This window comes from Patagioenas fasciata, chromosome 5, assembly GCF_037038585.1.
Source record: "Patagioenas fasciata isolate bPatFas1 chromosome 5, bPatFas1.hap1, whole genome shotgun sequence".
Lineage (NCBI taxonomy): Eukaryota > Metazoa > Chordata > Aves > Columbiformes > Columbidae > Patagioenas > Patagioenas fasciata.
This window is the reverse complement of record NC_092524.1, coordinates 64,578,985-64,593,380: the sequence shown is the minus strand read 5'-3', so window position 1 is coordinate 64,593,380 and position 14,396 is coordinate 64,578,985. Positions and strand designations below refer to the sequence as shown.

Genomic DNA, 14,396 nt, shown 5'->3' with positions numbered 1-14,396 from the left:
TGAGAGGTTTGGCCAAACCTCTGGAGTAAAATTATGCAGTGCCAGCCCAAAATGTGTCTGGCTTCTTGCAGCTTTCCTTGATTTAGTGCTTTTCACTCTGGTATTAAATGCAGAGGTGTTGATATTTTATGTATACGTGAACATTGTCCAATCCACTCTTACCAGAGATGAAAGAAGAGTTTAGAGTAAAAATGATCTGTAGCAAGAACTTCTGTTCCAAAGCCTATATGGAGAAGAGAGCCTGGTGGATATGGTGCTAAAATTGATCTCGGCAAAATTAGACTTTGTTCCTGCTTCTTCACAGACTTTTGTGTAACTGCGGGCAATTTGCAGTCTCAGACACTCCCAGATATTAAGAGGTCTTGCCATTCTTCATATCCGTGAGATAGGTGCCTAAATAGAAGGTGATTATTTAGGTATTTTAAAGAATGTAAGCCCTAATGTCTCTTCTCCTTTTGTGCTTGACAGAGGTGGCATGAAAGTAAATACACTGAAGAGTGTAAAGTGCTGAGATACCACGGTAATGAGGCCATTACTGAATCCGAGCATGTAATTAGATTGAGAATGTTTGCCTTTGTAATGAATAGATGCTCTCACACACACATTCCTCAGTAAATTTTCAAGTTCATCCTTGCTGTAGTTCACTAATTTCACTGTGTATCTGGAGGTGGATTTTCTTTGGGAAGGCCAACCGAAGAGGAGAGCTTTCCCATCTCAAAGGGTTAGCCTGGACCACAAGGAAAACTAGAAAGTGTTTCCTGATGAGACACCTGTTATAAAAAGATGCTGCAAAGAGCACAATGCAGTAAGGGCAAACCACAACCTTAAAATGTAGTTAGTGAAGCAGAATAACAGCTCAGCCTCATATGTACCAGCTCTGCAAAGTGAATTTCAGATGCTAAATATATTATCCACACCTACTCTTTTATTTCTATTCGGGCAAGCTTGATTCTTTTGGCTGGTAAAATGCACCCAGTGGAATAAATTTGAGAAGAATTAGCAGCCTGATTTAGTTGAAACCTGCACTGGTTTTGGGCCTGTGTTTGCACAAGAATGAATTGGGCTCCTGGTATTAGCTCTGCTCTAAGTGTAGCCTCCTTACACCTGGAATATTGTGTCCAGTTCTGGGCCCCTCAGTTCCAGAAGGACAGGGAACTGCTGGAGAGAGTCCAGCGTAGGGCAACAAAGGTGATGAAGGGAGTGGAGCATCTCCCGTGTGAGGAAAGGCTGAGGGAGCTGGGTCTCTTTAGGTTGGGGAAGAGGAGGCTGAGGGGTGACCTCATTAATATTTACAGATATATAAAGGGTGAGTGTCAGGAGGATGGAGCCGGGCTCTTCTTGGTGACAACCAATGGTAGGACAAGGGGTAATGGGTTCAAACTGGAACACAAGAGGTTCCACTTAAATTTCAGAAGAAACTTCTCAGTGAGGGTAACAGACACTGGACCAGGCTGCCCAGAGAGGTTGTGGGGTCTCCTACTCTGGAGACATTCAAAACCCACCTGGACAGCTTCCTGTGTAACCTCATCTGGGTGTTCCTGTTCCGGCAGGGGGACTGGACTGGATGAGCTTTTGAGGTCCCTTCCAATCCCTGACATTCTGTGATTCTGTGATTCCTTCCAGCCTGCACATTCTTGCCTGATCCAGATGATACCTGCAGAATCTCCACTGACCTTGGAACTGTATAGACAGGACCTTGGTGCAGATTTATGTAGCAGATCTGATGTGTATTACAGAAAAAACCTGATTTTTTTGACATATATCTCTGTTGGATTTATGCAATTGGTCATACAATGCTTGTTCTTCTCTAAAGCCAGCTATCTTACTCCTCGTTTGCAAAAGCTGAGACCTCAGTCAGGGCTATGACATCCTCGAGTTTATGACTGCAAGAAACTCATCCATTCATTGCCTGGAAAATTAACTGGGACAGAACCAAACCAGGACTTAATCTGGCTACTACTGTAAAAGACAATAAAAATGTTTCTATTAGATACCTTAGCAACAAAAGGAGGGCTAAGAAGAATCTCCATTTATTGGATGCTGAGGGAAACATAGTGACAAAGGGTGAGGAAACGGCTGAGGTACTTAGTGCCTTCTCTGCCACGGGCTTTAATGGCAAGGCCAATTGTGCTTCAGATACACAGCCCCCCTGAACTCAGCACATGGACAGGAGGGAGAATGAAGCCCAAATATCCAATGGGAAATGGCTGGTCACCTGTTACACCACTTAGACATGAACAAGTCTATGGGGCCAGATGGGATCCATCCAACGGTACTGAGGGAGCTGGCAGAGGTGATCACCAAGCCACTTTCAATCAATTGTCAGCAGTCCTGGCTGGAAGTTGGCTAACGTGACGCCCATCTACAAGAAGGGCCAGAAGGAGGATCCGGGGAATTACAGATCTGTCGGTCTGACCTTGGTGCCGGGAAAAGTCATGGAACAGATCATCCCGAGTGCAATCATGCGGCACATACGTGACAACCAGGTGACCAGGCCCAGTCGGCATGGGTTTATGAAAGGCAGGTCCTGCTTGACCAACCTCATCTCCTTCTATGACAAGGTGACCCATGAGGGAAAGGCTGTGAATGTTGTGTACTTAGACTTCAGTAAAGCTTTTGACACTGTTTCCCACAGCATTCTCCTGGAGAAACTGGCAGCTCATGATTTAGACAGGTGTACTGTTCGCTGGGTAAAGAACTGTCTGCGCCTCAAGAGTTGTGGTGAACAGAGTCAAATCCAGTTGGCGGCCGGTCGCGAATGGTGTTCCCCAGGGCTCAATATTGGGGCCAGTTCTGTTTAATATCTTTATTAATGATCTGGACGAGAGGATCGAGTGCACCCTCAGTAAGTTTGCAGACGACACCAAGTTGGGTGAGAGTGTTGATCTGCTGGAGGGTAGGAAGTCTCTCAGCACCACCAACATTGAATATTACTGTGGGAATTAATCCACACCTTGATAAAGCAGTTTTTTCCTTCCCAAATACAATCAGGAAACTATTTCATGTCAGAGCTCTACTTTTCTGTCTAACGAGTAGGTCTTTGTTGGCAAGATTTACTTCATCTCTAGTGTTACGCCAGGAGCCAAGCTGGCACCCCCAGGTAACGATTGGACTGAACTTTCCCCGCAGTAACATGATAGCTGTACAGCTGTGCAGGCTCACAATTTGCTCCTCGATTGTCAGCCTCCTGACAGCTTTTTCAGTGGAACAGTTTGAGATGAGCGGAGAGCCCTGCTTTGGAGACACAGAAGTGTTTTCACACCTGAAGTGTAATTTCACACCTTGTATTGCTCAGCAGATAAGTGCGTAAAATAGCACATCAAACGGGAACAGAAGAGGATAGACATGCTGTAGACAAGAGAACGGAGGCTTGTTATTTATTTCCTATCTTCAGCACACTCTGAAATAATATTCACTTGCAGAAACACAGGCACAGATTTTGAGGAGGTTAGGAGGGGACTTTTCTAGCCAAGTGGTCTGTTACCATCACATGCAGAGCAAGGTGAAAGCTGGGCCTGTGGAGCATTGGGACCACAGAGCTCTGCCTGAGACCACAGTGTTAGTGACCACGTAACAGAGATGAACCGATTAATGCAGGAGGCAGCAAGAGTTTTAAGCGTGAATTTATTGGAACACTGACTTGAACCATCCCTTCCCTGTATCTACTAAACCTTTTAACTCCTTGTATTGACGTAAATTGTGAACATAATTGACCTTGAATCCACCAAAAAAGCAATATGGGAATCTGGAAAAAGCTTTGAAAATATCATGCAAGATCAAATCATTTCACTGTGTGTGCATTTTTCCTTTCCCTCTTCTTCAGGACCCTTTTTGTTTGCTATCTCAAACAGTAGGTCATAGAAGCATTCTTCCAAAGGAAAGTGGTGGAGAGGCAAGTGCAGCTGAGGGAAGCCCTGGCAAGACAATTCCAATGAAGCTTGGTTGTGAGGGAGATGGAGGGAAGGTGCAAATACACCATTTGATATGGAGAATCCCTAGAGATGCTCATAGTTTCTGTTAGTCTTAGACAGGCTTGCTAGGCTTAAGAAGAAGAGTTCCTGCTCTTTCCAAGAGTGCAGGACTGAAACACGTATCGGTTTCCTTCCTTTCTTCTCTCCAGCTGAATATGAGGAAATCCAAGAGGCACTTTCACCTCCTGCTTCTCATCCCATGGATTTATTAAGGAGAGCTGTCCAGCTCTCATCTGTTATTCACTGCAGACAAAGCTGCTCTGCTTGGAGTTTTTTAGGTGTTTTTTTGACTACTTAGGGCTTTAATTTAATCTTTCACCGCTGCCAAACACAATTTCCTCTTCTTTGTCCTAGATACCTATGGAAAGCTGTGCCTGCTCAACTCTGTAGGCCAGGAGATGTCTCGCTGCAAGACCTCCATCCGTCGAGGACAACCCAACCCTGTCTACAAGGAAACTTTCATCTTCCAGGTTGCCCTCTTCCAGCTCTCCGATGTCACTCTAATGATCTCCATATACAACAGGCGCAGCATGAAGCGCAAAGAGATGATCGGCTGGATCTCCATGGGTCAAAACAGCAGTGGGGAGGAAGAGCAAAGTCATTGGCAGGAGATGAAGGAATCGAAGGGGACACAGGTCTGCAGGTGGCACACGCTACTGGAGTCCTAGGGGTTACCAGGGCAGCCTGCAGGTCCTGGGACCATGAGCTGTGTCTTCCCTTGTTCTCAGTCAGCAGAAAACAGCTATCCCATGGCAAGCACTGTGGACTGACAGGTCACGTACACTTTAACTTGACTTCTCAATGCTAGCAGTCGTGGGTATTAAAGGTGGCAAGGCCCGGGAAGCAAGTTTAGTTCTTGTCTTTCCAGGTTGTCTTGCATTTTCTACATCCAAATAAATAACCCTAGGGAACACCAATGGGAAAACCTACAAAATCCTCTCCTTGGTAATTGTCTTGCTCATTTTCTCATAGGCTTAAATCACCACAGACTGATTTTGATGCTATTTTCTTCTGGAGTAAACTCTCTATTCTCTCCCTCCCCTTATTTATATTAATGAAGTTTGCAAATATTCTTGACACACAGATAGCTCACAGATAGGCTAACCTGCATGCAGATCACATTCTCTCTCTTTTATTATTGTGTTTCTAAGTCCTAGAATAAGCATTTGATACCACTGTAGACTGGATGATGTATTTTTCAGGCAGCATGGGAAAGCACTCTTGAATTTTCTGTCAACTTTTAAGTGCCTCAACATTACTACTGTTCTCCTGTACTAACAATTGTTATTAGGACTAAACACCACCAGTATTTTTAATTAGGCATCCTGTGCACTTATTAGCCTGTGTTGCCATAGGTTTGCACGAGAGAAAATTAGCATCAGTTTTATATTGCAATTATACAGTGCATGTTTAGATGCTTACTTGAAGTTCATGGCTTCTGTCATCACGAATACCAAAAAAAGCCAGAACAATCTGCACATCCACCTTTGTGCCTGAATCACTTGTTTCTGCATCGTTGTTTTGCCAACGTTACTTTGTTTTTCAAAAGTGAGATTCATTCAGAAAAGCATTTCTGTGCACATTACACAGGAAGGCTTCAGACCTGTGATTTCTCTGCGATTCAGTTAAGCACAAATCAGTTTGCTGAGGGCTCTTCTTCAATTATGCTGTTCTGTAATATCTTCTCGGGATCTGAAAGGGACTGTTTTTGGCATGTGGAGCAGTAGAGGATGCCAGACCATGTCACCTCATCTTCGGGATGAGCTCTCCTGCAGGCAGGGAATAGGACCTGGGGGACCCCCCTTGAGGGGCTGCTGGCTCCGCTGAACTAGCGCCAGAGAGAAGTATTATGCTTCCTGCCTCTAACTGAAAGCAATGCAAGGAGCAGGCTTGCTGGATGAGGTGATGACACTTTTATGTAGTTACATTGAAGACTATATTGTCATTTTCCATTTTAATCTTTTTTTTCCTGTCTCTCTAAGTTGAAGCCGTGGAGACGATGGATAGGGGACATGTCTTAGTCTGCTGCTTGACTTATTGAAAGTTTAGTGGTTGTTAGCTGTTGCAATGCCACGTGCAGCACAGCAGAGGATGTTAATCATCTAGTGTAGTGACGGTACGTGGGCAGTAAGGTGCTGAGATCTTCAAATACTACCAGCTGCCCAGTCTCCTGTTCCCCACGCTATCCAAGGGAGGACTGGCATTTCCCCATTCCTGCTGATGACAGCAAGACACGGGAAATATTTTGCTGAAAAGATTTGTCTGTAGTGAATCACTTCATGTTTTGTTTTTGTCATTTACTGAGACCTGGCACCAAATTTTGCCTCCTACTGCACCACAGCCGTCTCCTTCCCTTCAATGGTGCTTTGCAAATCTAACCAGTGTGAACTTTGGCACTGGCTGTTTGACCAAAATTGAGCCTTGGTGCTGGTTTGCATCACATGCTGGCTAGGCAGAGCCTGCGGGGCAGTGCTGTGATAGACACAGGTTATCATCACTTGGTGTGATACACACAGGCTTTGTCTGTCCTCATGCAGACAGAATAACCTGCATGTAGAAGGAATTCTGATATAGGTGGTACAAACTACGGGCTGTGGTTTTATCTATTCTTATCACTTACCCGTCTGAGCATCATTTTTCTGGTGAGACTGGTGGGTATCCTATGCAGGAGGGTTGTCCTCCACTGCCTAGATAAGTTGGCATAATATCTGCTTTGCACTACTGGGGCTTTGTATCACAAAGCAGGATCTAACCCAAATACAGCGCAGCGAACAAATACATTTTTGACTGCACTTTTAATGCTGCTGTGTTACCAATGTCAGAGAAAATGAGCAGATGAATGGTAACCAGCAGAACAGAAATGTGGTTTTATCATGTACTTTTATTCTGGAAAAAAGTAAAGGCAACAGCCTGGTTCAAAAGGTGCATTTGCTGGTTTCAGTTGTTTTCCAATCTCTGCATCTCTTTTCCTGAGTTGTGTAAAATGTATATACAAGTGTTTATAAGTAATTGTATCATCTGGAATGTGTATGTATAATAAACTTACTGAGATTCTCTTCCTAACTTTTTGAACTTGCAAAGTGTTGCTTATGCTTGATGATGACCTAAGAGAAAAGTATAAGTTGATAATATGTTCCAGCAGTGAACTGTAGATAACCCAGATTTATAAGTGTGATTAAACCAAAATCATTGGAAAAGATCATTTTAAAAAGCAATGAAGTAAACTGGGTTTGGACTTCCATGCCTTTTTCACATCAAGATCTTTTCTGAAGATACAGCATTAAGGGAATTGAATTTTCATATATAATTTCAGTGTAGGATATTGAGAGTCACAGGAACGCAAGTGAGAATAGCTTACTTAGAATAAATTAATATCTGAGCCCATGTTAAAACGTTGCTCTCCAATGGAAGCAGGTTACTGCATCCTTGCAACGTTTTGGCCTGATGTTTTACCAGATAAATCTGGAGGGAAGGGAAAAGGGATGAGGCAAGGGGAGCATTGGGATTTTGGAGCTGCTGCTAAACCTGTTGGTACACCTGTGTCTTGAGCAGTGGATTTGTGGGGTTCATCAAATTTCTGCTGAAGCAACAGAGGAATTTAGGAATCTTGGGATGAACAGAATGTTGGGTGGGCCCATGCTTGCTAGCTGTACTTTGGGATTTGTGTTGCTTTTGTGGTTTATTTTTCTTTTCAGTATTGGCTGTCTGTGAAATGAAGGCTTGGCAGCAGCTGCCCCGTATTCCACAGCTCCCCTAATTCTTCCCGTTCACAGATTGAATTAGTCATTGCTAATATTGATACAGGCTGGGCTTGTGCTCATGGTCTTTCTTATGTAAATACCTCTGCCCTTTCAGTCACTGCTTTAACCCTTTGTTTCCTTTGGAAGTGGCTGACAAGACTGAATTCCTGAAATATTTCAATTCCTTAGGAATTTTATCTTGCAGTTGGTGATGGTCAGGAGACCTGATGCCCTATGCTCTACTGGCCTCCATCCATGTGTATGCTGATGTTGATGCCTGGTCTCTGATTCTGAGGGGCTCCAGAAGGAGCAGGAAAGCAGGAAAACAACATCTGACCTGGTTCTGGGAGTGCTTGGGTGCTTGCAGACCCAAATTATGGAGGTTTCCTGATGCATTCGTGTTTTCTAAGATAATTCATCCCTTTTTGACACCACTTTCTGAAATCCCCTTATAGCTTATTTGAGTTCTCTTCAGGGAAAAAAACAAACAAACAAACTGTAAACCCACAAAACCATTGTGTGGGAAGGAACAAACTGCACTGGCATAAACCCAGAATATTGTGGGCAAGTGCCCTGGGTGCATCTCTGTATCTTGAACAGCATCGTTCAGCTAGTTGCAGTCTGTTTCTTCCTTGGGCCCTCTCCAGCAAGCACGCCCCTGTCCTGCTAGTCTCTCTGCTGTTGGTTTATTTTTTTTGTTTTAATGTGTATTGACAACAGAGCAGAATGATCTCACCACATTTATATTCCCTGTAATAATGCTGACTTTCAACTGATGCCCACAGAAATGAGTACCTCTTTTAGCCCACTGAGCTCCAGCTTAAGCTTACTGAAGTGCCCGTTTGTAAAGGATTTATCTGGATGCTCTGCTACATCATCTGATTTGTCTGAGTTTCCTTTTTACCAGTGTCTTTAATTACCTGGACCCTGCTGTGTCCTGCTCGCTCCTGTCACTCTGGCTTGTCTGTATTTCCCTTGTGGGGTAATGTGGGTTGTGCAGCTCCTGGGGCACACGGACAATACTTGGATATATTTTTAGCGGCTGCAGATCCCGAGAAGTTATTTGGTGCTTTACATAGTTGACTGATCTTCAGTCGTGAATGTCTTTAGATGTTCTTGAACGCACAGAACCAAAGGCTGCCAGCTGCTATTGATCATTTCTCCAGCATAAAGCTTAAGGTGGCAGCCTGGCAAAGGAGCAGGCGTTTCCTCTGGTGGCAGTTCATTTTCTCCTTCAGCTGAAACTGGCCATGACCTTGGAGCTAGCGTGCCTGCAGAGCTTGCTTTCCACTCCCATATTTGTCATCATCTTTAATCTGTATGATCACTGCACTTCATCTCTCTGCCTCTCAGCTGCCTTCTGCCCTTCAGCACAAAAGGGGGACAGAAAGGCTGAGCAAAGAATATGGCCTTTCCTATCGTGTTATCCCTGGGCTCAAGGGGAGCTGACTCCTGGAGGGGTCATCTTAAAGTTATGATGCTCATTATCAAGACCTTGCCTCCCTGCTCTCTAGTCTGCTTGTGGAGTTTGAAGCTTGTTGGTTGGGCTGTGATACTTTAATAATTAGAAAGCAGTGAAATCCGTTCCCTGCAGTGTAGACCGAGTTAATGACAGAGGAGATAACCTGTTCTGTATTTACGTTCCTTTTTTTTTCCTTACCTCCTGTAAGCATCGTGTTCTGTAAAAGGACAAGAAAGCCTGAAGGAATTAGTATGCAGGTGCATCCGCTTTCCATTTGAAATGTACTAAGTGTGATGTTTGTAACTATGGTTGAAGAGAAAAAAAATAAAGCAGCCAGGGTTTGTAGAAGATCTCACACTTTGAATGAGGCAGGTTTTTCCCTTTAGTGTGCGCTACCCCAGCAAATCCATTCTCATACCCCCGGCAGTGATTCTGGCTCCCAGCTGGCCTGTTTCTGTGATAAAAGCAGCCAGCAGCTGACAGATCCTAAAGCTTGGAAAGAAATACAGGATAATTTAGCAGAGCTGGTTTGGGTGTTTATTTGGAATCTGGTGCAGATATAACAAGCTGTCGTGCAAGAAATGAAAAGCCAGAGCAGTGGTGGGGAGGGCGGTGGGGACGAGGGTGTCTCAAGGGGGTTGAGATGCTGTAGAGCTGGGAATCTGCTCACTCTCTACTCTAGAGAGCAGCACAGCCGGGCTGCAGTGGCATCAGGCCTGGGCTGAAAGCCGGTTTCTCTGTATGATTCCCTAGCTCCAGATCTGCTGAAGGCATACAGCTTTTAAAAATTATTTATTTATTATTGCTTTTTTTCAGCGCAGAGTGAGCTTGTGTCGTCCTGCAGCCTACGCTGTAGGCCTTAAGAAATGAATGTGTAAATATTTTGTCTGTCACAGCAGCCCAAGGTCATCTTTCTGGAACAGCAAACAGGCACAGAATCCAAAGAAGATCAGTCTGTCATGTGAGTAAGGTTAGCATCTGCACTTACAAATGACAAAGGCTATTAATCCTCATGCTGTAATCCCCAAGCTGTTTGCCAGCTGGCAGCAGGAAGATGTTCCCGCTCAACCCACACAGCTATCCATGTTTTTTTCACCTTTATGAAGCAGATATAGGTCAATACTGCAGCCTGGATAAAGAATTTGGTAGATACCATTCATCCCTTCTAGCTCATTACAATCCCTCTCTTCTCCACACAAGCCATCTCTACAAACGAGGGTGTAAGAGGAGAGCTGCAGGCTGTGTTCTCCCTGTGCTTCTTCCCCAAAATAGAAGGCTGAAGGTGAGATTTTTTCCCTGTTTTACTACTAAGTTTCTCATGGGAGGATAAATTTTGAGATCTTGCTGCAGAGCTGAGCAGCCAGAGCAAAGCTCTGTCACTCAGCAGGTCTTTACACACAGAGCAGGGAAAACCCAATGCTTGGGTGAAGCAGATAGAAGTCCAGTGTTGAGACATTTTCAATCCTAATTTGGGAACTTGCATGGGATTTGGGTATAGCCCATCACAGGGGAATATAACTTGAATCCAATGAGGTACCAGTGATGAAGGAAGCCTGTGCTGCTTGACAGTGATACAGGTGGGCTGTGATGGTCTGATCTTGCAGAACAAAACCCATACAGTCACCATGCTGCACCCTGTGAGGATTTGACATCTGAGGCTGGAAAAAGTAGAAGAAGAGACCCAAAAGCCAGATGGGAGCTGTGAAGCTTCACTCAGATATATTAGTTGCTCATCTCTTTAGAAAACTGGAAAGCAAATTGTTGGGTTTCACTTAACAAAAGCAGTTTAACAGAAATCACAGCTCCTTGAGCAGCTGCAGGTGTGAGGAACGGAGGACATTACCTCCTGGCTCTTCTGTTTCCTCCCGGTTGTAATACATGACCATCTAATAGATACCAAATACTCTGGAGGTATCTGTCTGCTGTAACATCATACCCAGCATGGGATAATATTGTTGAGTAACACGAGACAGAAAGATGATCTTGGGCCATGGGTGAAGAATGAGGAAGATTCAGGATTCAGACAAAAGCTAAATTCTTTCCTGAATCTCTCAACAACTAATTAGCCTTGACCTCCAGGGAAGGCATTTTATTCTGCAAAATGTTTCCTCCTCCCTTTATTTCTCAGACCTAGGAGAAGGTTGCAAATTTCTCTCTTCATTAGCAGCTGGGAAAAATCATACAGCTTTACCAGTTTTCCTCATCCTAGTTGTGTCTTGTTAACACTTTCCAGCTGCTTTTCCTTCATGCTGTCTCCATCATGATATCTCCTTTACTCTCATTAATATCTGTAGAGATCTGCTCCAAGTCAGGTCTGTGCCCGGTAGCAATATTTTATGTTTATGGTGCTCAGGATAAAACCTATCCTCCAATCTCTTGCCATCACTATGTGGCACCTCAAGCACAAGTTTTCCAATTAAACTGATACCACATCTCTCCCATAGTCCTCTGCTGGCACTGCTGTGGTTTTTGTCTTGCTAGGCTGTATTCTCAGCTGTAACTTCATTGACTTTTTCCCAGCAGAGAGTTTTGTTTGTCAAGAAGAGGAAATGAAGTAATCATTTGGTAGACTTAGCATTTAAATGCTACATGGCATTTTATATCTATATCTATCTATATATATATATATATAAAAATGTTTTGTTTTTTTTTTTTATGGTAGAATGCCAGCAGGCATTTGCATGAAACACATCTCGGTGTGTATTTGACTGTTGATTTAAATATATTGTATATAATAAGTTATTTTTAGTGTGTGTTGGCTTCTTTCTATATTGGAACAATATAGAAAGGGCATTGCCACGGGACAGTACTGTAAGCCCACTTACTGCATCTCCCTCCTGGTATGTAGTAGAATAATCTATTTTTTAAGAGGTTTTCTCTATCATTGCTGTCATATACTCAGCACAGACCAGGGACAGGTAGTGAGCCAGTTGGTATTCAGAGTAATTCAGCCCTGTGGCTGAGGGTTTGTCAAGAGTCATAGAAATCTCAGCTCTGCTTTTCCAACCTGAGACGGACAAACACAAAATTTATCCATGAATCAATCACTTTAGATAATAACAATACAGACAAATTAATAAAAATGCCAGGTTCCTAACTTCTGTCAGTTGCAAAAGCAAGTCTTCTAGACCTGCAATGTATTGCTGAATTATTTTTATGATAAATAAATCTATAAAAGGAGAAGTGTTTGTACTGTGGAGGTTGTAAGAAACAAATTCATATACCTTTTCCACTTTTGTGAAGTTCAAAGATTTGCACTGAAAATTGTACCTTGAATCTACTTAATAAATGGCTGGTATTAACTGGTGGGGCCACTGGAATGTTATGAGCATCATTTCACTTGCTGTGTGTGTGATTGGAAGAGATATCTGAAGTGCAAAACCGTGATAAAAAAGATGAGAAATACGATGAAAAGATGTTTCGATATTCGACAGGAAGAGTGGTACGGGTTTATTCTTAGCTTTTCATGTACTTGACAATGAAACATTTTTATTCTACTTAAGTGCTAACGTGCATGATCATACAATATATTGCCTCTCGCTAATTATATGCTGCGTTAGGAATACTAATGTCTAGATGATATCTGACTGGAAAAAAAAAAGGCATTAAACCCAGTTTCTGCAGAATTTTGGGCTGAAATTATCCACACACGCATAAAGCCGTCCACACCTTAGAAACATTCTTATTTTGTTATGGTGAACGCTGTAGTTATAGGTTTTTATCAATAAAATAGAAGCAGATGGCTCATGTAGACATGCAAAACCAACGTCTCTTCCTTTTTTGTTTGTATTGTGGCAGAAGCGAGTGAATATGAATCTAGGAGAGGTGGACGTGTTTTGTTCAGAACAAAGATGCAGGTGTCCGGTGCATAATGTATAACTGGGAGAAATGGGAAATATCCCCCTCCCTTGGTCCCCCTGTCTGTCCACACTGACAGAGGGGCCCTGTGACTGCAGGTGGAGGCTGCTGAGGGCTTTGGGGGACTGAAGATGTTCCAATGTCCTCCTGTGTCTTTATCTCCTCCCTCAGTACACTGCCTTTCAGCCAGATCTATGTGGGGAAGTGCTGGTTATGTGTTTGATGTCTGGTGCTCTCCCATCTCTCACCCAGCCCTTGGCAAGAGTTGGAGCAGCCCCTCTCACCCAACTCAATGGTGGTTCCCCAGCCATCGTTTCTCATGTATGTCCATGGGTGTGCCACCTGCACCAGGGCACGTCAGGATCAATGTGTCTCATCTATGTAGATACCAGCTTTGTTGACGTCCTGGCCATGTGTGTGGGACGCTGAGGGATCCTCCCCATAGCGGTTGGAATTGTCTTGCTTTGGGAACAAAGGTAAGAGCTCAAGCCTTGGGCAGGAGAGCTGAAATTGGGCTGACATGAGGCCTGCAACATCACCTCAGCAGTTACAGATATGTCTATCTGGTGGCCACTTATGCTTGCATGTACCTTTAGTCAAGATGTGTTTGTGTGTGTTACACTTCTGCCAGGTCACAGTTGTAATCCATGCCTACATTAAGACAGAGAAAGGCGGAAGCTGAACAAATTTCCAAATCGGTGATTTTGGACTGGGAGTAATCTGTTTCTCTCAGAATAGCAATGCTGTCTTTGAGGGAGACTTGAGAAACCACGATTCCTGAATCCCTGCTGGCATCCGCAGGGCTGGCTTTGCAGGACCAGCCCACAAATAGTTTCTTTTTCTAGCAATGGTTGGTCGCTTCTGAAAGACTCAGCAACCCAGAAGTGGCTGGTACGAGCCAGGTCTGGGTACACAGAGAACCCAGCCCAAAGCTCCTCACCTGAAAGATGGCAGGGAAGTGGGGTACACTGGGAGACTCAGAAAGACATGAGGGAGTTCAGCAAAACTTACCCTGCTTGGTGCAAATTGGTGATGAAAAACGTTTTCCTAAAGACTAACATCTGTGGGATGACCAGGGTCAGCTGAGAGGGGTGAGGATAGGAAAGAGCTGGAGCAATTTTGCATTTTTGGAGACCTCGGCAGCCGGGCTGGCTGCAGAGGGGAGGTTGGGGGTTTGCTCTGGGCTGCAGTCGGTACCCCAGCAGCTCCTCTGGGCACACAAGGGGATCTGCAGAACCAGGCACCAGCTGTGAGTTGCTGTGGGGTTTGGGAGCTCAGGTGAGTGCTGCTGCCGAGGTGGTGGCATGGCCTGAGTGGGTACTATGGCAGCGCTTTCCTGGCCTGATTATTCATAACACTGTTTCA

General features: G+C 44.1%; 1 protein-coding gene across 8 annotated transcripts in view; it reads left to right on the top strand.

The window, feature by feature from the left end:
- Positions 1–12,935, top strand: part of SYT16 (synaptotagmin 16) — a 119,801-nt gene extending 106,866 nt beyond the window's left edge. For all 8 annotated transcript variants that reach the window (XM_071809746.1, XM_071809748.1, XM_071809745.1 and 5 more), the window contains one exon: positions 4,326–12,935. In XM_071809746.1, the coding sequence (XP_071665847.1) occupies positions 4,326–4,639 (314 nt within the window). In that variant the 3' untranslated portion in view covers positions 4,640–12,935. The remainder of the gene's footprint in view (positions 1–4,325) is intronic.
- The last annotated feature ends 1,461 nt before the right edge of the window (positions 12,936–14,396 follow it).